Source organism: Pogona vitticeps, chromosome ZW-PAR (genome assembly GCF_051106095.1).
Source record: "Pogona vitticeps strain Pit_001003342236 chromosome ZW-PAR, PviZW2.1, whole genome shotgun sequence".
NCBI lineage: Eukaryota > Metazoa > Chordata > Lepidosauria > Squamata > Agamidae > Pogona > Pogona vitticeps.
The window spans coordinates 7,805,617-7,826,826 of NC_135800.1; the positions used below are offsets into that span (position 1 = coordinate 7,805,617).

The 21,210-nt window shown below is 50.6% G+C and overlaps 4 protein-coding genes across 4 annotated transcripts in view; 1 reads left to right on the plus strand and 3 right to left on the minus strand.

Annotated features, from left to right (window-relative positions):
- The window catches only part of LOC110078822 (SH2 domain-containing protein 3C), a 34,285-nt gene extending 30,710 nt beyond the window's left edge, over nt 1-3,575 (minus strand). Inside the window, exon 1 of the mRNA XM_072985008.2 lies at nt 3,385-3,575. Within this exon, the coding sequence (XP_072841109.2) occupies nt 3,385-3,431 (47 nt within the window). The 5' untranslated portion in view covers nt 3,432-3,575. The remainder of the gene's footprint in view (nt 1-3,384) is intronic.
- Nucleotides 3,576-4,728: 1,153 nt separating this feature from the next.
- On the minus strand, nt 4,729-6,021 carry LOC144585121 (uncharacterized). The gene has a single exon (XM_078382695.1). It carries the CDS (start codon nt 6,014-6,016, stop codon nt 4,751-4,753), a length of 1,266 nt encoding a protein of 421 aa, XP_078238821.1. The 5' UTR covers nt 6,017-6,021; the 3' UTR covers nt 4,729-4,750.
- A 4,938-nt stretch (nt 6,022-10,959) lies between these two features.
- On the plus strand, nt 10,960-20,730 carry CDK9 (cyclin dependent kinase 9). Its single transcript, XM_072984596.2, has 7 exons — nt 10,960-11,194; nt 15,400-15,481; nt 16,389-16,479; nt 17,284-17,450; nt 17,585-17,756; nt 18,787-18,935; nt 19,474-20,730. Exons 1-7 carry the CDS (start codon nt 11,004-11,006, stop codon nt 19,837-19,839), a joined length of 1,218 nt encoding a protein of 405 aa, XP_072840697.1. The 5' UTR covers nt 10,960-11,003; the 3' UTR covers nt 19,840-20,730.
- On the minus strand, nt 12,073-13,794 carry LOC144585125 (uncharacterized; the record flags this gene model as incomplete). The annotated part of the gene is made up of 1 exon (XM_078382700.1): nt 12,073-13,794. A coding segment is annotated over one exon (1,155 nt), but the record flags the coding sequence as incomplete, so codon positions are not given.
- Nucleotides 20,731-21,210: the final 480 nt, after the last annotated feature.

Genomic DNA, 21,210 nt, shown 5'->3' on the forward strand with positions numbered 1-21,210 from the left:
GCGAAACCTGGTATGTGCACGCGCCCCCCAGGTTTTTTGGGAAGGCTTCAGGTGGAATGCCACTGGGCTTGGTGTGTATACCAAGCGAGGCCTTAGGGAATCAGATTAATCCCATGGAGACGCAAGTTCAATTCCCCAGCCACTGACGTAATAGCAGGCTTAAGCTACGGGGAAGCCAAGATTTCGGATGAATATCCAAAACAACTTCTTAACTGTTCGAGCAGCACAACAATGGAACTAATGACCTCCGGAGGAGGTGGTGAGCGCTCCAGCCCTGGAGGCCTTGGAAAGAAAATCGGACACCCGTCTGTCAAATCTGCTTTGACGTGGGCTTCCTGCCTTGAACGGGGTGGGTTGGGGAGAGAGGTTGGACTCGATGGCCTTAGAGGCCCCTCCTAACTCCACTATTCTATGAGGCCGGGATGCTACCAGCTGCCGACCTCATCCTGCTCTACCTTGGAGGGTTGTCGTTACCACTTCCAAGAGTCTGATACATGCCACCTTTATAGAATATGCAACATGATTTTTTTTTAAATCCTCTTTTTACAGGCCATGATCATGACAGGTTTTGCTTTTCCTTGCCTGCAAATTAATGGCCTGGACGCTCCCTTTCAGAGCCCGCTTAGAAATGGTCTCTCTCTCTCTCTCTTGATTTCCGAGGGCTCACACCATGTGGGTGGACCAGCGCATAGCTTGCGCGTGAACATGAGGCTGGTCGGCTGGCCTGGGCTTCCTCCCATCCTTGTTCAGGATCCCCATCCCACCCATCTTGCTTCTCTCTCTCTCTCTCTCTCTCTCTCTCTCTCTCTCTTTCTGGCGCATCACGACCAACCGTCCTCTCTCTGATGCCTTTTTTGAAACATTCACATAGAGACACCTTTGCTTCTAGGACACAACCGTTGGTGGGAGGAGAGAGGGAAGGGGGGGGAAACCCCAAACGGTCTCAAAATGAAAAGAAGACCAGTTTCGGCTCCAAGAGTGTCACAGCCTGTGGTTTTCTCGAGCAGCGCTCCTCTGCGCCAGGAGCCAAAGCAAACGCTCCCGGAAGAGTGAGCGTGAACAGCTCAAGGCAGGGTGGCGAGGCGCAGCCCCCCCCTCCACACACACACACAAAAGCCTTTTTTTTTTTTTTGGCAGCTAAAGGAAATAAGGCACAAAGACAGGATAGAGAGGTGGGGGACTTCCAGAAGAGCAAAAAAGCAGGAAAAAAGGGAGCTGGAGGGGGGGGGGAGAGAGAGAACAGAGGAAAAGGGTGCATGCAAAGTAGAGGGATACAGGAGTATCTCTTTTTAAAAACTTTGTCCCAATGTTTGAAAGATTGGCATTTAGGTGTCCCTCCCCATCTACTTCAGAGATTACACACATCCAGATCTCTCTCTCTCCTCTGTGCACCGGCACAAATCAAAGGGAAGGGCAGACTTTGAGAAAAACATCTTTTGGACTACAACACCCAGCGTCCCCTAGACGACCTGGCCTGGTTGAGGGGGGGTGGTCTAATTCCAAGAGAGGAATTTTTCCCCCAAGCTTTGCAGGGACACAAAGCCCGGGGGGGGGGGGGAGAAAGAAGCCTCTCTTTGGCCTTGAACATCACCTGCTCTGCCCTCAAGGCTCATGGAAAGGCTGTTTAATTATAAAAGCCCGTTATGAATGTCAGCCCATCTCATGACTCCCGGCCAGTGAGTGTGAAAGGGCTCGGTGACTCAGAAAGGGCTCTTGCTGGCTTTCTCTGGGCTTAATGACTCAACGGGCAAAGATCCTGCCCTGTCAACCTACAAATGATGGGGCAGGAGGCCGCTGGCTCTCCTTCCGCGGCAGGTCCCCTTCCGGGACACGAAAGCGTGGTTTGCAAACCGAGCGAAGGAAGAAAAAAAAAAAACCAGCCCTCGCTCGGCCCCCGATTGCTTTCCATGAGCAGAAAGGTGTGGCTAACCTCATCCGTCCTGGGGCTGTTGTGTTAACTTTTTTGGGGGGGGGGAACCAAAGAAACCTTGGCTGGGTTGATCAGCGAAGGCTCCTCGGTGCCTGCACCCCTACCGTCCCTAAGATGGAAGGATTGATGCAGCTCAAGGGTTAAACATCCGGGAAGCACGTCTACTGGCAATAGACTGTGGCCCCCCTGTAGCTTTTTGGGAGGGGGGCTCTTCTGGCGTTCAATTCTATCCGACAGTCTCCGTGAAACACTACGTTGGGGGTTCGAGAGAATAATGGCATCTCCATCCATTCATCCGTCCATCTGTGGACCCAAGAAGACCCTCCGAATCCTGTAGAAAGGGAGGGGGCTGAAAGGGAGACCACCAGGAGGAAGAACCAACGAAGCCAGCCATCCTCAGTAGGGCACCCTCCAGATGCAATGGACTACAACTCCCATCATCTCTGCCCAGGTCAGAGGCAGGGGGGAAGTTGCACAAAGCCCTCTCCCAGAACATGGTGCCCTCATCCGGAGAAAGAGCGCCTCCCCCATTTGGGTCCCTTTCCCCCAAACCAGAAGTGGGGTAAGACACACACACACACAAACACACACAACTATTAACCTTTGCAGTGTTTGGTTTTAATTGGGTTGCAACCGGTAGAGCTTGGAAACAAGGCTTTGGGGGTCTGGTCTGGTTGTCGTTTTGCTACCCCAAAGCCCAGAAACGACCCCTAGGAATTAAGACCACCAGAGGTTCCAGGCTTGTGCGGTTCAAAAACTAATTTGCCCGCTCACCGGAAGCCACACTGGGTTGAAACCCGGGTTCACCCATGCCCTCTTTCAGCCTCTGCCCCGCTGGCACAGCCCATGCGCCCCCCCCACCGCCCCCAGTGCCCTGGATCTGCATTTGCAAAAGTAAACCCCTGCTGACAAATGCTACCGAAGGGTCACCTTAAGCATGAGAGCCATCTCTTCCTGAGCTGCAAAACTGGGGGGGGGGGGGAACCATCCGTAGAGCCTCAGAAGATGCTGGGTTCAAGGCTCAGCATCTCTTGACAGGTCCCTCTGAAAGGCTGCCTTTGAAAGCCTTAAAAAAAGCTGCTTCTGGCCCGTGGGGCAACCACGGACCAAGTTGGGCCAGCTCTTTGAGTCCCAGACCCCGGGAGGGTTGCTTATTCGGATAACAGCTCCCAGAATCCCCCAGCCAGCAGCCTGGGCTTTGTAGTCCAGAAAGTTCTCTCCTCCCCCCCCCCTCCAGATTTGTTGACTCCACCTCTAGCAGTTAGAGAAGAGGTCCCTGTGTTCGCCTGCGCAAACCTACCAGGCAAAAATCCAAAGAAACGAAATAATGGCAAAAACTTTTGTTTCTTTGGAGGTTTGCCTGAAAAATCTTTAGCAGGTTGCTGATGCTCTTTGCGAGCCTCCCCGACCCCTTCCGACCCTCTTTTGGGGGAGCGATGGACTGCTCAGCTCACCTAGGGTGGTCCATGGTGGTGGGATATCTCCTGCCCACTTCCATCATCTCCCACCGTGAGGAACCTGAGTGGGTGGGTGGTTGGGGAGGCGTCCTCCTGGCTCACGACCCCCGCCTTGGCCCGGCGTTGGCCCTTTTCCTCTGCTCTGCCTGCTGCTGAACGGGTGGAAGTCTGAACAGGACACCCAAGGGCACCCCTCCCTCCCTCCGTCCCGGTCTCTGTCTCTCCTCCCCAAAGCCGGGTCCCTCCCCTCCTTCCCTTTCCTGGAATGTGAAGCCAAGCCGAGGAGGAGGAGGAGGAGGAGGAGGAGACTTAGAGCCCAGCGAAATTCCTCTTCTTTCGGACAGCCCCCCACCCCACCTCCCTGGCATCTGCAAGGCTGTAGGGCAGCTTCCCTAAACTGAACCGCCTGAAAAAACAAACTCCTGTCTCTCAGCATCCGTAGAGATGCAGAATTAGGAAGGTGGCTGAATTGGGTGCCGGCTTAAGGCCCACGAACGGTCAGTCCCCGCTTCCCGTTCTTTCGCTTTAAAGGACTCTGGACCACCCCAAGCCAAGCCTCTTCTGTGGCGGCTTTCGAAAGGGAGACAGGGCCACCCTGGGGACCTCCTCCATGTGAAGGGTGCAAAGCCAAGAGCTGGGCTTATCTACCTCCTCACTGGGCGGTTTACAATTTGATGATGCAGGCTACCCGTCGGCCGGCCACCAACCCTCTCATCTGGCAAGCTAGGTCCTCAATGGGTCGACTTTGGGAGGATGGAAGGCGGAGCGAACCTCCAGCCAGCTACCTGGGATTGAACCCACAGGCAGAGAGATTTGGTTGCTGTACTGCGGTTGAACCACGGCACCACGAGGGGCATCTGGATGGTTTGTTTGCTCCAGAAAAAGGTCAAGGGGATCTCCCAGGCTGGGTTTATGGGGGTGAACTCTCAGCTCGGGACCCACACGCCCCCCATCAGGTCCCTTTTGAGGTTCAACATACCCCTCCTCTCCAAACTGGAATTTGAAACACATCAGCTGGAAAGGGCAGGTGGGGGAGCCTTCCCTGGCCTGCATTTCCTCCAGAACAGGTAGTTTTAAGGGGAGCGACCCATCAGGGGACAGGAAAGAGGCCAGCGCCGGAGGAGTGGAAATCAGGATGTAGCATGTGGTGGCACAATGGGAAAAACTATGAATTGATCTGTGGTGAATTCGAATCCAGGCATAGAAGAGGGATCTTTGGAGGGCTCTGAGCCTTAACAGCTCTCTGGAAACCCTGGGCTGTGTCTGTGGACCTTCCTTGGGCACGTGTGTATAACTTTCATAACTATGGAAACTTTCCTCACCGGCACCCCTGTTGTGAAACCGATCCGCCTGCCGAAGCAGCTTACCTCCCGTCTCCCTGCTTGTGAAGGGGGTCCTCCCCAGCCACTCGCCCGCCGAGTTCTGCGGGTGCTTTGAACGCTTGCATGCAGTTGTGGCCCTGGTTTCTTTCCCCAGAGCAGAGCACCGGATCCTGCTGGGGCTTCCTCACTTTCTCCTCGGCCCTTTCCCTTCGCTGGCTGGATCGGGCCCTCGGCATGGTCCCCGTGTGGCTATACATGTCGCCGGACCGGGCGTACGAAGAGGGGCTTTTGGGCATGATGCTCAGGTCGTCCGCTGTGCTCACAAGGGTGGGCTTCCTGGGTGTCGGAAGAAGATCCAGTTGATCCCTCTTTGTTTTCTCTTTGGGCCCCATGGAGACTCTCCTTGCCTCAGGGCCCCTTTCAGAGGCGGATTTCCCCACTGTGGGGTCCGGAGTTTGGGAGGAGTCTAGGCTGTGGTCGGCATCCCCTGGGGGCCACTTTCTCATTTTCTCCTTTTCCTCCTCGTTGTCAGAGGAAGTGTCTTTGGGGGAAACGGATGCCCCAGAGACCCCAGGGGGATCCAGGCCGGCTGGGGGCGAGGGAGCCCCGTGAGCCCCCCCTTCCAGCCCCACTTCGGCTTCCGCCTTCAGCTTCTTCTTTGCTGGCTGAGAACTCTTTCTCGGCAAAGTGCCCGTGTGGCTGTACATGTCGCACGACCGGGCGTACGAAGAGGGGCTTTTGGGCATGATGCTCAGGTCGTCCGCCGTGCTCACAAGGGTGGGCTTCCTGGGTGTCGGAAGAGGATCCAGTTGATCCCTCTTTGGTTTCTGTTTGGGCCCCACGGAGGATCCCCTTGAATCTGTGGGCAAGGATTTCCCCACAGTAGGGTCTGGAGTTTGGGAGGAGGCTACGCTGCGGTTGGCCCACTTTTTCTTCTTTTGCTCCTTTTTGGAGAGAGGTGCCCCAGAGACCCCACAGGGGTCTGGGCTGGCTGGGGGTGAGGGAGCCCCGTGAGCCCCCCCTTCCGGCCCCGCTTCGGCTTCAGCCTTCGGCTTCTTCTTGGCTTGCTGAGAACTCCTTCTCGGCAAGGTGCCCGTGTGGCTGTACATGTCGCACGACCGGGCGTACGAAGAGGGGCTTTTGGGCACGGTGCTCAGGTCGTCCTGCGTGGTTCCAAAAGTGGCGTCCAGGAAGCCGTTGGGGGGCAGAAGCTCCCCACAGGGGGGCTCTCGTGAGCTGGGGGCGACCGAGACGCGCCGGAAAGCAAAGGCCCACGGCAGGGCGCTCAGGCTCCCGAACCCTTTCATCTTGAAGAACCCTGGGGGGAGGAAAAAGGAGGCCCAACAAACAAGGAGGAAACAGACAAACAAACAAACAAACAAACAAGGAGAGGCTTAGTTGGTTGCTTTGTTTTGTTTTCGCATTTTGAGCCCCTGCAAGATTTGTGGGGAAGCGAGGGGAACGTTGTGTGGTGGAGACCGGCCTCGAGGAGGCTGTGAAGTGCAGGAAGTGGGTAAATAACATCAGTCTTGATGTGCGCATCGTTGGCAAATGCCGAAAACCGAGAGCCCGGAGGCTCTGCCGGGGCTCAGAGCCGTCCCTTTTCGGACTATGTCTCCCAGAGCACCCGGGCCCTCTGTGGGGGACCCCCTTGCACCCCCTTCCAGCACCCCCTGAAGCCAACAGCACGGCACCCACTCCGGGTGGGTGAAGGCAACGCAAGGCCCGTGACCTCTTGGGGTGGCTCCATCAGCAAGCATCCCCATTCCAGCCGATGCACTGCATTTGCCAAAGTTATTTTTACCGTGGCCGCAAAAGAGGACGCAGCCCGTCCGCGCCTGCCAGCGCCTGCTTTCCATGCGCAAAAGGGTGAGGAAAGATCCCCCTCGTCTGCTACTCCATCTAGAATTTCTACTACCCCGTGTAGGGAAGGCAACGGGACTCCGGGTCCCATTGAGTCTCGCTGACACTGGAAGTGGATGATGGGAGTTGCAGTGCAGCTTCCGGAAGGCCACCATCTGGGCACACCACTTGCGGGTAGCATGGATGGTCCCCTGACCTGGTGTCAGCAGATCTCCAGGAAGTTACTTTTTGGGGGATACAGCTCTTGAGAATCCCAAAGTCTGGGAGTTGTAGTCCGTGAAGGTAACTTTTCCAAGTGTGTGTGTGTGGGGGTTCAGAACACTCTTAAATTTGTGGCCCTATTACTATCTTTGAACATTTCTGTTCCTCAATAACATCTTACCGGTGTCAACCCACCCTTCTTCCTGTAAGCAGACTTAAGCCTTCAATTCCCTCAGTGCACCCACTGATTGTCAAAAGCACAGAAGCCCTGCGAGGAAAAAAGTTGGCCACCTAACCACCACCATCTGGGATGGGGAGGCCACCATCCTGTCCATTCACACCACATTTGCATTTAGAAATTGCAAGCAAACCAAGCCTTCTGTTTCTTCAGTGCACCTTGTCAAAAGCACAGGAGCCCAGTAAAAAAAAAAAAGTTGGCAACTTCACCACCACAGTCCAAGGGGGGAAGACCCTCACTCCACCCATCACGTCACCCCTTCTCCTTAGAACTCTCAGCCTCATCACCTCTTTTTTCCTTCCTCTTGAGGGTCCCGTCTGTTCATGAGAACAACCAAAAGCCTCCGCCGGTCGCCACTTACTTTTAATTCCGGCTCCTCTTTTCTGGCTTTCAGCCATCCTTTCGGGTTTGCTCGGAAAAGAAGTGTACGAAAAGGGCATCGCTTCCATCCAGCCCTTGAACCTCCCTTCCTTTCCCACACCCTGCCAGCTGCTCTCGGGTTTTCTATTTGCTCAGATCCATTTCCTCTGCTGCTTGCACAACGCGTGCGACCGCAGCCCTTATTTGCATCTATCTTTCTTGGGTTTCTTTTTTAAAAATCAAAATAAAAAATGTGTAATGCGGAAGCTTTAAAAAAAAGGGCCTGATGCTACTTTGGCAGGCCCTTTGCTCGGCTGGTTCCTTTATTTATGTATTTATTTATTTTTGGTGTGTGTGCGTGTGTGTGCAATCCAATACAGAGCTTGGCAAAAGCTGGTTTTTGGACTCTTAACTCCCATTATCCCCCAAACAGTCTGGTCATATGGTCGTGCTAGGCTGGGGATACTGGAAACTGTTGTCCAAAATCAATAATTCTCCTCTCTTAGCATTATCCGATTCTTGGCATTTTAAAAATGAATTAAAATGTAGAAAAAAATGTTTTTTAGCCCGTGTTAGACAGGAAATTTGCATCCTGCTAAACGGAACCGCATTCTAACGCACACCTTCTCCTACATCCGTTTACAGTCCCAGTTAGAGCCTTGGGAACCGATGGGATTTGCACAGCAGTTGAGTTCCCTTTGAGCAATTGATTGTGAGCTTACTTTAGCTGAGGAATAGCAACTGGATTTAGACTTCATTGCCTTATTCTCTTTCTCTGGCCCTAACAACGACCCTGCAGGGGAGGTTATGGTCCCTCTGATACCAAAGCCAGGCCTCTGGAAAGTGGTAACTAACCAAAACACACACATCCATACAAACACACAAATCGAGAACATCTGCCTGATGCAGACCACCAGGACCCCTGGCTGTGTTGGCCGGCGGGGCGGGGAGGCAGCATTTTGGGCTTTGTAGTCCAAAAATAAACTTTCTCAGGCAAGCCAAGCTTTGGAGTTCTGGAACTGGCGTCTGCTGTTCATAGGGCAACTTTGCACACATTAAAAAAAACAAAAAACAAGCTGCACATTAAAAAAAACAGAACAAAACTCATAAAACAGATGTTTTTTTCCTACCATCTGACTGCAGAAAATAAACCAAAGAGAATGGGGAAGTCCCTTTGTGGATTCAGTCAAAAAAACCCACAACACGCAGTATGTGAATGCTAAGCAACGGAGCCTATGGAGTAGGACAAGTTAAATCCAAATTTTCCCCCCAAAGTCCCTTTCAGGTTTTGTCCTGGAGATCCGGCATATTGCATATAGCTTTCTGAAGCTCACGCTGGACATGGGCGGTCACCAGCCTCGCCTGGAGTCCAACTGCTGATCCAACCTAGGCCAGTTCTGTTAGCTCTGGTCGGCAGCCGCAGCGACCCTTGGATTCAAGCAAGAGGGTGAGTTTTTTTGTGTGTGTTTTCCCAGATCCAAAAAAACTTCCACGCAGAAGTGGAAATCAGCAGAAACACATGCAGCAAACACATAAAGGAAACCTTTGCAAGTGTAACAAAAGTATTTGTAAATATGAAAATAAAATAAAATGCTCTTGTTTTGGGATTAAAAAACTTCCACACAGAAGTGGAAATCAGCAGAAACACATGTAGCAAATACATAAAGTAAACCTTTGCAAGTGTAACAAAAATAGTTAAGTATTTGTAAATATGAAAATAAAATAAAATGCTCTTGTTTTGGGATTAACCCGCGATAGGGAAGACAGATCTTCGGCTTGGGGGAACTCACAATCCTGTTCCCCCCCCCAATCTGCTTTGTGGTTGTGTGGGTGAGGTTCCCCCACCCACCCGCAATCCCTGTGGTCTGTGGGGCAGAGATCCTGATGCAAAAGGCGCTGGCGAAGGAGGGGAAATGTCAGCGATGGGGGCCCCAAACCAGAAAGGCAGTGAGTGAGTGACCGAGTCGGTCAAAGGGCAGAGATGAGAAGCTTTAAGCCAGGCAAGGGTCAAGCCAAGGAACTGCTCAAGGACCCCCTTCCTGTCCTGGAGATCGGCCCAGGGTGTGATGCTACCACAGCCCCCGTCTCAAAGGAAGAATTGCCCCCTGCCTTTTCCTAGATTTAATCACGCACTCCCTGGATCCGTCAATGTAGACTCCTTGGGCTAAACCTCAGGAATTACGAATCGCGGTGCAAGAAATATCCCGCCGGCTGCCTTTGGCACTCGGATTGCACCGCGTTTGACTTGATGGCACACAGTATTTACAACCAGTTATTTCGCATATTTTTAGGGCATCCCTTCCTGCTCCCAGAAGCGTGTCCCTTGTGCGTTGCTTCCAGAAGTGTCACAGCCATGCGAAATCTGTGCTCCCCCCCCAATCCCGCCATTGCTTGGGACCTCTTTTAAGGCTTGTCCTTCTTTGTGAAAGTGATAGGGGGCATCTGTTATCCCTGCCGGAGAATGGGGACCAAAATTAGGAGGGTAACAAAATGGGTTGGGAACGTTGGGCATCTTGGGTGGATGGGTTAGGGTTGCATTGTGGTGTTGTAAACCGCTTGGAGAAAGGCCTTTGCACTAAGTCAGCGGCGTATAAATAAGTAAATAAATAAATTAACAATTTTGTTTACCCTTTTTATTGTGACATTTCTTTGAGTCTTTTTAATATTGATATACTTGCTATCTTTTAGGGGTATAAGCTGCCTCAGGACCTTTTCTAAGGAGAAAGGTGGGGTAAAATATTTTAAGCATGTAAGTAAGCAAGTAAATAAAAGCGATCAAAGTGTGTTGTCCTAAGACTCCGAAAGACCTGCGTTCGAATCCTCAACCCACCACAAATCTTGGGTCTCTTCGCTGGCTTTTGGACCAGCCTACCCCACAGGCCTATTGCAAGGATAATTTTGATTTGATTTGAACAGTCTTGCAGAGGAAAGCCATGGGCCCAGTCCGGAGCTCGCTGCAGGAAAGACGAGATCACGGTCATAAATAAATAAAATTCCCAATCAATCAATCTTTATTTTAAGGCCTCCAACCCATTAAAATACATACATATAATATTTCGGCGCCAGGTCAAAACCTTCCTGTTCCAGAAGGCTTTTAATTGAAATAATATCAGCTGTGGGTCTGAGGACAATTTTTAGAATATATATTTTTAATTGCATTTTAATTATTTTGCCCTTTTATTGTATTTTAAATGTTGTAAGCCGTCCAGAGACCTTCGGGTAGTGTGGGAAGCATATACGTTAAATAAATAAATATAATATTTAAAATAAGTGGAAGCAATTAAAACATTTCACAGACAGTTAAAATAGTATAAAGTACTAAGATATATTACCCATCCGTTGTTTTTTTATATTAATATTATATACAATAAAAAAATAAATAAAATTAAGCTAGAGGTTAACCAACACAATTGAAAAAAAAAGGAATTTAAAATAGGGAAGCCTTCGAAGTCATGGTGAAAGGCGGGGAAAGAGGCGCGGGAGGGAAAGGGTTAAGCCGGCCGCTCTGGCCTCTCATTGGTCCTCCCTCCCGCCGGGCCGGGGGCCGCTCCTCCCTCTCGCCTCTATGGTTCCGGCCTCCGGAACTACAGCTCCCAAGGATCCGGCGTCTTCCCGGAAGTGGCGGGGAAAAGATGGAGCGGCCGGGCGGAAGCGCGGCAGGAAACGCGCCCCCGCGCCCCTCGGACGGAGGCCGGCGGCAGCCAGAAGAGAGCGGGGGCGCCGGCTCCGCCATGGCCAAGCAGTACGACACGGTGGAATGCCCTTATTGCGACGAGGTCTCCAAGTATGAGAAGCTGGCCAAGATCGGGCAAGGGACCTTCGGGTAAGGGCCTCTCGGGGGGTCGGGAGGCCCCGCCGGGCCTGGGCTCCCTTTTTTGGGGGGGTGGGAGAAGCGGAGGAGGGGGGCTACCTCCCTTCCCTCCCTGGGATCGGGGCCCCCCTCCCCTTCCCTTCGCCCCGGGGTGTGTGTGTCCCTGATTGGCCTCCCCCTCCTTGCTGGGATCCCTGGTGGGCTTCCCCCTTTGTCCCCCCATGCCAGCCCCGCCTTGATTGTTGGGGTCAGCCCCCTAACATGCTTTCTGCTATGCACCCCACAGATTCCCCTTTGGCCACCCCCCAATAGGCTCCCTTTTAGGCTTTCCCCTTTTGGCTCCCCCCAGGTCAGCTCCCTCCTTCGCGAAAGACTGGCCCCAGGTTTTATCCCTAGGCATCTGATCCCCCTCGTCAACTCTTCAATGTTCCCCCCCCCCATAGGCTACCTTTATGGGGTCCCTGTTTGCTCCTCTTGTCCATTATCCTGTACATGCCACCACCACCCCTCCATCTTCTTTCTGGGCTCCCTGATCGGCTTTCCTCGTCCCTTCATCTTCTTTCTGGGCTCCCTGATTGGATTTCCTCGTCCCTCCATCTTCTTTCTGGGCTCCCTGATCGGCTTTCCTCGTCCCTTCATCTTCTTTCTGGGCTCCCTGATTGGATTTCCTCGTCCCTCCATCTTCTTTCTGGGCTCCCTGATTGGATTTCCTCGTCCCTCCATCTCCTTTCTTGGCTCCCCGATCGGCTTTCCTCGTCCCTCCATCTTCTTTCTGGGCTCCCTGATTGGCTTTCCTCGTCCCTCCATCTTCTTTCTGGGCTCCCTGATTGGATTTCCTCGTCCCTCCATCTCCTTTCTTGGCTTCCCGATTGGCTTTCCTCTTTCCTCCATCTCCTTTCTGGGCTCCCTGATCGGCTTTCCGTGTCCCTCCATCTCCTTTCTTGGCTCCCTGATTGACTTTCCGTGTCCCTCCATCTTCTTTCTGGGCTCCCTGATCGGCTTTCCTCGTCCCTCCATCTCCTTTCTGGGCTCCCTGATCAGCTTTCCTTGTCCCTCCATCTTCTTTCTGGGCTCCCTGACCGGCTTTCCTCTTTCCTCCATCTTCTTTCTGGGCTCCCTGACCAGCTTTCCTCTTTCCTCCATCTTCTTTCTGGGCTCCCTGATTGGCTTTCCTTGTCCCTCCATCTTCTTTCTGGGCTCCCTGACCGGCTTTCCTCTTTCCTCCATCTTCTTTCTGGGCTCCCTGATTGGCTTTCCTCGTCCCTCCATCTTCTTTCTGGGCTCCCTGATTGACTTTCCGTGTCCCTCCATCTTCTTTCTGGGCTCCCTGATCGGCTTTCCGTGTCCCTCCATCTCCTTTCTTGGCTCCCTGATTGACTTTCCGTGTCCCTCCATCTTCTTTCTGGGCTCCCTGATCGGCTTTCCTCGTCCCTCCATCTTCTTTCTGGGCTCCCTGATCAGCTTTCCTCTTTCCTCCATCTCCTTTCTGGGCTCCCTGATCGGCTTTTCTCGTCCCTCCATCTCCTTTCTGGGCTCCCTGATCGGCTTTTCTCGTCCCTCCATCTCCTTTCTGGGCTCCCTGATCGGCTTTCCTCGTCCCTCCATCTCTTTTCTGGGCTCCCTGATCGGCTTTCCTTGTCCCTCCATCTTCTTTCTGGGCTCCCTGACCGGCTTTCCTCTTTCCTCCATCTTCTTTCTGGGCTCCCTGATTGGCTTTCCTCGTCCCTCCATCTTCTTTCTGGGCTCCCTGATTGACTTTCCGTGTCCCTCCATCTTCTTTCTTGGCTCCCTGATCGGCTTTCCGTGTCCCTCCATCTCCTTTCTTGGCTCCCTGATTGACTTTCCGTGTCCCTCCATCTTCTTTCTGGGCTCCATGATCGGCTTTCCTCGTCCCTCCATCTCCTTTCTGGGCTCCCTGATCGGCTTTCCTCTTTCCTCCATCTCCTTTCTGGGCTCCCTGATCGGCTTTTCTCGTCCCTCCATCTCCTTTCTGGGCTCCCTGATCGGCTTTTCTCGTCCCTCCATCTCCTTTCTGGGCTCCCTGATCGGCTTTCCTCGTCCCTCCATCTCTTTTCTGGGCTCCCTGATCGGCTTTCCTCTTTCCTCCATCTTCTTTCTGGGCTCCCTGACCAGCTTTCCTCGTCCCTCCATCTTCTTTCTGGGCTCCCTGATTGACTTTCCGTGTCCCTCCATCTTCTTTCTGGGCTCCCTGACCGGCTTTCCTCGTCCCTCCATCTTCTTTCTGGGCTCCCTGATCGGCTTTCCTCGTCCCTCCATCTCCTTTCTGGGCTCCCTGATCGGCTTTCCTTGTCCCTCCATCTTCTTTCTGGGCTCCCTGACCGGCTTTCCTCTTTCCTCCATCTTCTTTCTGGGCTCCCTGATCGGCTTTCCTCGTCCCTCCATCTTCTTTCTGGGCTCCCTGATTGACTTTCCGTGTCCCTCCATCTTCTTTCTTGGCTCCCTGATCGGCTTTCCGTGTCCCTCCATCTCCTTTCTTGGCTCCCTGATTGACTTTCCGTGTCCCTCCATCTCCTTTCTGGGCTCCCTGATCGGCTTTCTTTGTCCGACTCCCCCCCTTTCTTCCATTTTGCCTGCCTCCTGAACTTTCCAAATCAACCCCCCCTTTTCACTATGCCACCCCCCTGCAAGTTTTCCTTTCCCGGTTCGCCCCCACTAAAGTGTCTTCCATTACGGCCACCTCTGATAGCCTCTCCTCATTTCTTATCCAGCCCTTCATGTGGACTAGCGTACTGGCTCCCCATCTTACCTGTTCTCCTTTCTTGGTGCTGCTATGTGGTTTCCCCATTTCTCTGTCTGCCTTCGTGCACAATCCTGCCGGCCCCACTCTTGCCACTTTCTTTATTTCCCTTTTGGGCCGTTTCTCTTCATCCTATATATTTATAGGTTCCCACCTTTTTCTCTCCTCACTTCTAGACCGCTTTCCCCTTTCTCACACCTTCTGCCCTGGAGGGACGAACATCCCTCTTTATTTTTTCCCTTTATCAACTTCCTCCCACAAATTCTTGTCTGGTGTAGAATTCATGAATGTTGGTTTTTCTCACCTTTTCCTCAGTCCAGGACGCATCACACGATTTCCCCCTCCTTTCTTGTATAATATTCTATTTTTAAAAACTTAAAAAGATGCAGGGGGGGGGGAAAGACCTAAAAAGAAGACATAACCCTTAATAACGCACCACCACATAAGCAATCCTATAATACATAATGTGCTCCCCTCCGCCATGACCATCTGGAGCTATGATCATTCCTGGGGGGGGGCCTTCCATTGATGGAGGCCCATTTCTCTTTGGAAACTGCACTGATTTCTGCACAACCCTTCCCTTCTATTAACACAACATATCCCCAACTCTCAATAAAATATTCTTGCTTATCTCTGCTTCTTTAGTTTGATATTACATGTTAATTTATCCTTCATAGCTATATCCCAAACTTTTTTTATAGCATTCATCTAGTTGAAAATCATTCTTAACATTCCAGTTTCTTTCTATTTTATTTACAATATTTTTTTACCCCGCCTTTCTCCTTGAAAGCGCCCAAAGCGGCTGCTCTATGTAATCTTGCTGCTGACTTCCCATGTAGGTTTTCCCCATCCCTTTGCCCACCTTCTTAGCCTTTCCTTTCTCGTCTCCCTCAATTAAATTCTCCTGAACAGACTCTCCCTGCAGCTGAAGTGCTTGCAGGTTCTTCCATCAGCTCCCCGACAGGCTTTTTGCTTGCCTTTCCTCAAACCAGAGTCCTCTGATCCTGCATTGGGCTTCCCTAAAAAGGCTCATGGACTACGGCTGAGACAACAATATGGTCCTGAGTGCTATTGCATGTCTCCCAGCAACGGGTATTCTGAAGCCAGTTGCCTTGGAACCCAGAGGTTCCATCGATGGCTCATCATCCTTTGAGCAGTGGTCCCCAACCTTGGGCCTCCAGATGTTCTTGGACTTCGTCCTAGAAATCCTGGCCAGCAGAGCTGGTAGTGAAGGCTTCTGGGAGTTGTAGTCCAAGAACATCTGGAGGCCCAAGGTTGGGGACCACTACCTTGAGGGATCTGGCCAGCGTTCAGCAGCATCTCCATCTTGAGTCCCCAGCTGTTCCTTGGCCATCTGCAAGGAGAGTCTATTTTGGGGCAGGGTGCCTTCTCCAGCATGGTAGCCACCCTCTTCTCTGCCTCGGCGACTCTCAAAGACCGTTCCTGTCCTTCTCTCTAGGGAAGTGTTCAAAGCCAAGCACCGTCAGACCGGCAAAAAGGTGGCCCTGAAAAAAGTCTTGATGGAGAATGAGAAAGAGGGGGTAAGTTTTGTGTTTCTGAGGTGATGGGAGAGGAAAGGGCGGTGGGGAGCCTGGGAGGTGAGGCGGCCCACGTTGTACATCTGGGCTGGGGACGTGTAGGTGCTGCTGGGTTCCAGTTCCCATCTTCCCCAGCCTGGTCACGATAAAAGCCAGTACTTTCTTCACATCGGGAAGGCCAGTCTTGATCTCCATCTTTGGAATGAGACGCAGAGGGAAAAATTGGTACCACTTTGAAAAGGTGGTTCTGTTGGCCCCTGTGCTCTCTCTTCAAACTGACCAAACGTTCTTTGGGAAGGAAAAAAAAATTCTCTTTTCTTGAACCTGCTGGAGAGCCCAGTGGTTTTGGCATCTGGTGGGGGTTCAATTCCCCACTGTGCTTCCCCAAGCGGGACTGGTCTCCATAATCCAGAGAGTCTCTTCCAGCTCTGCAGTATTACGATGATGATGCTGGACTTCTGATATCTCCTGTTCAGTGGTTACATCCAGACAGAGACTCCTGGCTTGCTTTTCCTTCCATCAAAACAAACCAGGAAATAAATAGTTCTCAAAACGTCTGGGTATATTTACCAAAAATTTAAAAAAGCACACAACCTGTTTTAGGAAACATATACACAAGTTCTTTGCAGATGATGCTTCTTTTTAGGTATTGTTTTCCTTGGCCTCTGTGGCTTTTTTCCTTTCTCTTTTTTAAATTTTCCTGCTTTTATCATACACTTACTCCAAAAGCTTCAAACTCTGCCTTTTTTTTAGAAGAGTGAAAAAGGATGGCTTTTTAAGCCTGTGATTGTTGATCAGGAAAGATGGGGCCAAATGAGAGGCCTAATCTGAAATATCTGGAAGATGTGATGAAATTAAGCCTCATCATCATCCTCAGCTCTCTCTTTCTTTTCTCCCTCTCTTTTTATAGTTTCCGATCACGGCCCTCCGGGAGATTAAAATCCTCCAGCTGCTGAAGCATGAAAACGTGGTGAATCTCATTGAGATCTGCCGGACCAAAGGTAACAAATTCTGTCACATTTAATGGCTTTCCTTGGTTCAACCAATCTACTTTTTAAAAACTCATCAAAAAGGAAAGTGGCCCCTACTAATCAAAGAGAAAATATCTACAGTGGTGCCTCGCATAACGATGATCTAAATGGGCGAAAATCGCACATTGCGATGTTTTTTAAACAGCTGATTGGCGGTTCCAAAATGGCCGCCGGGTGCACAAAATGGCCGCCCGCAGCGTTTTCGCGCGCTGACCTCGCTTACCGAGGCGGCGAAAATGGCGGCGCTATGGAGGATCTTCGCTCAACTGTGAGTTTTTCCCCAATAGGAACGCATTAAACGGAGTTTAATGCATTCCTATGGGGTTTTTCTTTCCATTTAGTGACGATTCCGGATAGCGATGTTAATCCTGGAACGGATTAACATCGCTATGCGGGGCACCACTGTACATGTAATTTCCCCCCACGCCTTGCAAATGCTTATAAAAAGTACAGCCTCATCCTAAGAAGAGGAATTAACTCAGAAGCAAAATAACTTTTAAAAACAAAACGTTTAGCTTGTCCTGGAAACATGCAGTGCAACACATACATGCAAAATGTGGTTCTTATTTCTGTACGGAAATATATGCAAGACGTGTCCCTGATTTCATCTGGGAGTTGCTTCATCTCTTATTTAATTTTATTTTTCCTCTGTTGCCTCTCGCCGTGCACAGGAGCGTTTTCACACTGTGGGTCACCTTTCTCTGAGATGTCCTTGGCGTCAACCCAGGTAAGCACAACTTGAGCATTGAAGGCACTTTTCTGTGGTTCTTGCAGCTTCCCCTTACAACCGCTGCAAAGGCAGCATTTACTTGGTCTTTGACTTCTGCGAGCACGATCTCGCCGGCCTCCTCAGCAACGCGCACGTCAAGTTCACCCTCTCCGAGATCAAGAAGGTGATGCAGATGCTCCTGAATGGCCTCTACTACATCCACCGGAACAAGGTGAGAGCATCTCTCCCCCTGCGGAGTCCCTCTTTCCGGAGCCAGGGGGGATTGTGGCTTCGTGGATCCTGGGTTCTCTGTGGCTTCTTAGGACGTGTGTTTCTTAAAAACCCTCCTGCTTTTGCCTTCTCCAGATCCTGCACCGGGACATGAAGGCCGCTAATGTCCTCATCACGCGCGACGGCGTCCTCAAGCTGGCTGACTTTGGTTTGGCTCGGGCGTTCAGCCTGGCCAAAAACAGCCAGCCCAACCGCTACACCAACCGAGTGGTGACCTTGTGGTATCGACCTCCCGAGCTGCTTCTCGGTAAGTGAGCGCCTCGCTGATGCCTATCAGTCTAAAAGTAACTTTCATTTCCTGCCTTAGTACTGTGGGGGAGTGTTTCTGGGCCTCTAGTGTCCTTGAACTACAGTGCCCATTGTCCCTGACCACTGGCTAGGGCTGATGGGACTTGTACTCCAGTAGCACCTCAAGGGCCACTAGGCTTTTCCCCAGTGCCTTCCTCATCAGGCGTGCACTACGTGGATCAGAAGGCTCGTAATTTATGCTTAAGGCTGTCTTTATTCCCAAGGAGAGTTGAGTCATTGGCTGTTTGAGATTTTACATATGAATTGATTTACCATTCAGTTGTGGATTTCACTGGGTCCACTCTAATTGGAGTTAGGCCTTCGGGCCTACTTTACAAACTTCTTTATGGTAAATCGAGAGACTTCTGTTACAGAACCCATTTCTTTGTCTCTTAATTTTAATTTGCCATCTTATCCTCGTTCTTCTACGTTAGTCTTTCATTTACAGTGGTGCCTTGCTTAACGATTGCCTCGTTAAACGATGAATCCGCTTGACGATGAGGTTAGCGATCGCAAAACAATGTTTTAATGGGCAAAAATCGCTTCCTGTTGGTTGGTTCCCTGCTTCAGGAACCGATTCTTCGCATTACGACGATCAAAACAGCTGATTGTCAGGTTTCAAAATGGCCGCCCCTGTGTAAAATGGCTCCCCGCTGTGCTTTAGGACAGATTTTTCGCTGCATAGGCATCAGAAAATGGCCGCCCTGTGGAGGATCTTCGATGGACGCTGAGGTATTTAGCCCATTGGAACGCACTGAGCGGCTTTCAGTGCATTTCAATGGGCTTTTTTATTTCGCTTGACGAGGATTTCGCTCTACAGTGATTTTGCTGGAACGGATTATCTTCGTCAAGCAAGGCACCACTGTATTAAAAGACTTTTTGTTTCTGGAAATGAATTGATTTACCTAGAGTACTAGTAGAAGCAAATTCTTCAACATCGAGTTTGTAAAGATCTAAGGAGAAGTTTTTTGGTTTTTTTCCCTATTTAGGGGAGCGAGATTACGGACCACCCATTGATCTGTGGGGCGCGGGGTGCATTATGGCTGAGATGTGGACTCGGAGCCCCATCATGCAGGGAAATACGGAACAGCACCAGCTCACCCTCATCAGCCAGCTCTGCGGATCCATCACCTCTGACGTAGGTTCTCAAAGCTGTGAGGGTCAGAAATGAGAAATCTCATGTCCCTGTTACAGGACAAATTCTTACCAGTCCATGGCGGGGTCATTAATCTTGTGTTCTGGTTTGTTAACTGGAGCTGTTCATAGATTGCAAGGGATATGATTTCCAATACCCTAGCTGTTGAGTTTTGAGCTAATTGCCACTTGTGGACAGTCTTCAAGGGCAGCCCCACATACCACATATTACAGTAGTCTAAGTGACCTCGTCATCTTTCTGTTTACACCATGGGTAGATAAAATGTGGCCCACTAGATGTTGAACAGCATCTCCCATCACCCTTGGCCAGTACAGCCGCTAGTGAGGAATGATGGGAGTTGTATTCCGACAGGGCATGAAGGCCTGTATTTTGAGCATGTTGGTTTCTCCTTTTTTTTTTTTTGCTTATTTTGTTCTCAGCATGGGTAATGCAACTAAATCACTAAAAGGGGCTTGTTTGCATGCTGGATCTGAAATCGAGTGCTTTCGTTCATTAGATTCAATTGTATTTATTTTCTTAGGTCTGGCCCAACGTGGATAAATATGAGCTCTACCAGAAGCTGGACCTGCCCAAGGGGCAGAAGCGCAAGGTGAAGGAGCGGCTAAAGGCTTACGTCAAAGACCCCTATGCTCTGGATCTCATAGACAAACTGCTGGTTCTGGATCCGGCCCAAAGGATAGACAGCGACGATGCTTTAAACCACGATTTTTTCTGGTCGGACCCGATGCCCTCTGACCTCAAGAACATGCTGTCCACTCATAACCAATCCATGTTCGAGTACTTGGCTCCGCCCAGGAGGAGGGGCGGGCACATGCCCCAGCAGCCAGCCAATCAGTGCAGGAACCCGGCTGCGAGCAATCAGACTGAGTTTGACCGAGTGTTCTGATACCAGTTTGGAAGAAAGAAAACAAAATATTATTTTTTAAAGTACTGTGACTTTTTTTTTAAAGCCCTTTATTTTGTATGGAACAATGGAAAACACTGAGTTTTGGCCATTTTTTTTAAAAAAAAAATCCTTGTGAAACAGGAGACGCGAGCGATTTCGTGACAGCTGCATAGCGAGATAAAAAAGCAGAGAAAAAGGCAACAAAATTATGCTGAGTTCTGCACGGTCATAGAGTCTCAAATGTATTGCATTTCTCCCCTTGCAACATGCTGCCTTCCAAGGTCCTGAGATAATCTCGTGTGACCCTCAGAGAGCTAGGGAAATTGTTTTCACTTCCTTAAAAGGAGAAATGGCTTTCCATTTGTGGGTCACCCACTCCAGAGCCCTGGAGGGCTCTGTTCAAAGAGGGTGAGCCTCCAAGCAGATGGCAACAGCTGAGTGGTCCTCCAGCTTTTGCAGATAGAGAGAGAGAGAATCCTTTTCAGGGTTAGATGAGAACAGCAGGTACAACCACTCGGTTCTTGAGCCATTGTGGGCTATCTAAACCTCTCGTCCCCTGTTTTTACATCCTGTTTTTGCTGGTGGCCCGATGCTGTTTAAAAAGCTCTGCTCCAAGCCTTTTGCGTGGCTTCTGCATTTTGAAAAAGAAGATCAACATAATCTTGATGGAACTGCCAGCGAACGCTCACTCTCTTGAATCTAGAAAACGTGGAAAGGATTTTGGTTTTTCTTTTTCTACTTTTCTTTGTTAAGACCTGGAAGATCTGGGTCTCGGCGACAGAACTGTCTATGATTAAAATCTTATCATGTTCTCGTCTAAAAAGAAAAAAACGGTACTATGATGAATGGTGTAACCTGTAATTAAAGGTATTTTTGCTTTAGTACCTCAAACTGTATGAGACCTCCTTGGTGTTTGCTTCTCATGTCCTCTCCTCAAAAGTTCAGTGGGTTTTTTTTAGTGAACTTTCTTTCTAAAGGGTCATCACCTGCGTCAGTCCCAGCTGATGCTAAACTTGTCATTAAACTACGATGCCAGGCAGATTTTCTAATCGATCTTCACTCCGATAAAATTGAGCAAGTGGGTCCTAGATCAGATCAAATCCTCAACCATCTCTGGGCGCAAAAATGTTGAAACTGAGGCCGTCCTGCTTTGGGCACATCCTGAGAAGGCAGGATTCTCTGGAAAAGACAATAAGGTGGGGGAAAATGGAAGGCAGCAGGAAAAGAGGAAGACCCAATGCGAGATGGACGGACTGCCTAAAGAAACCACAGGCTTGGGTTTACAAGAGCTGAGCGGTACAGTTGAGGACAGGAGATTTTGGAGAGAACATATTCATGGGGTCGCCAGAAGTCGAGGGCAACCTGATAGCA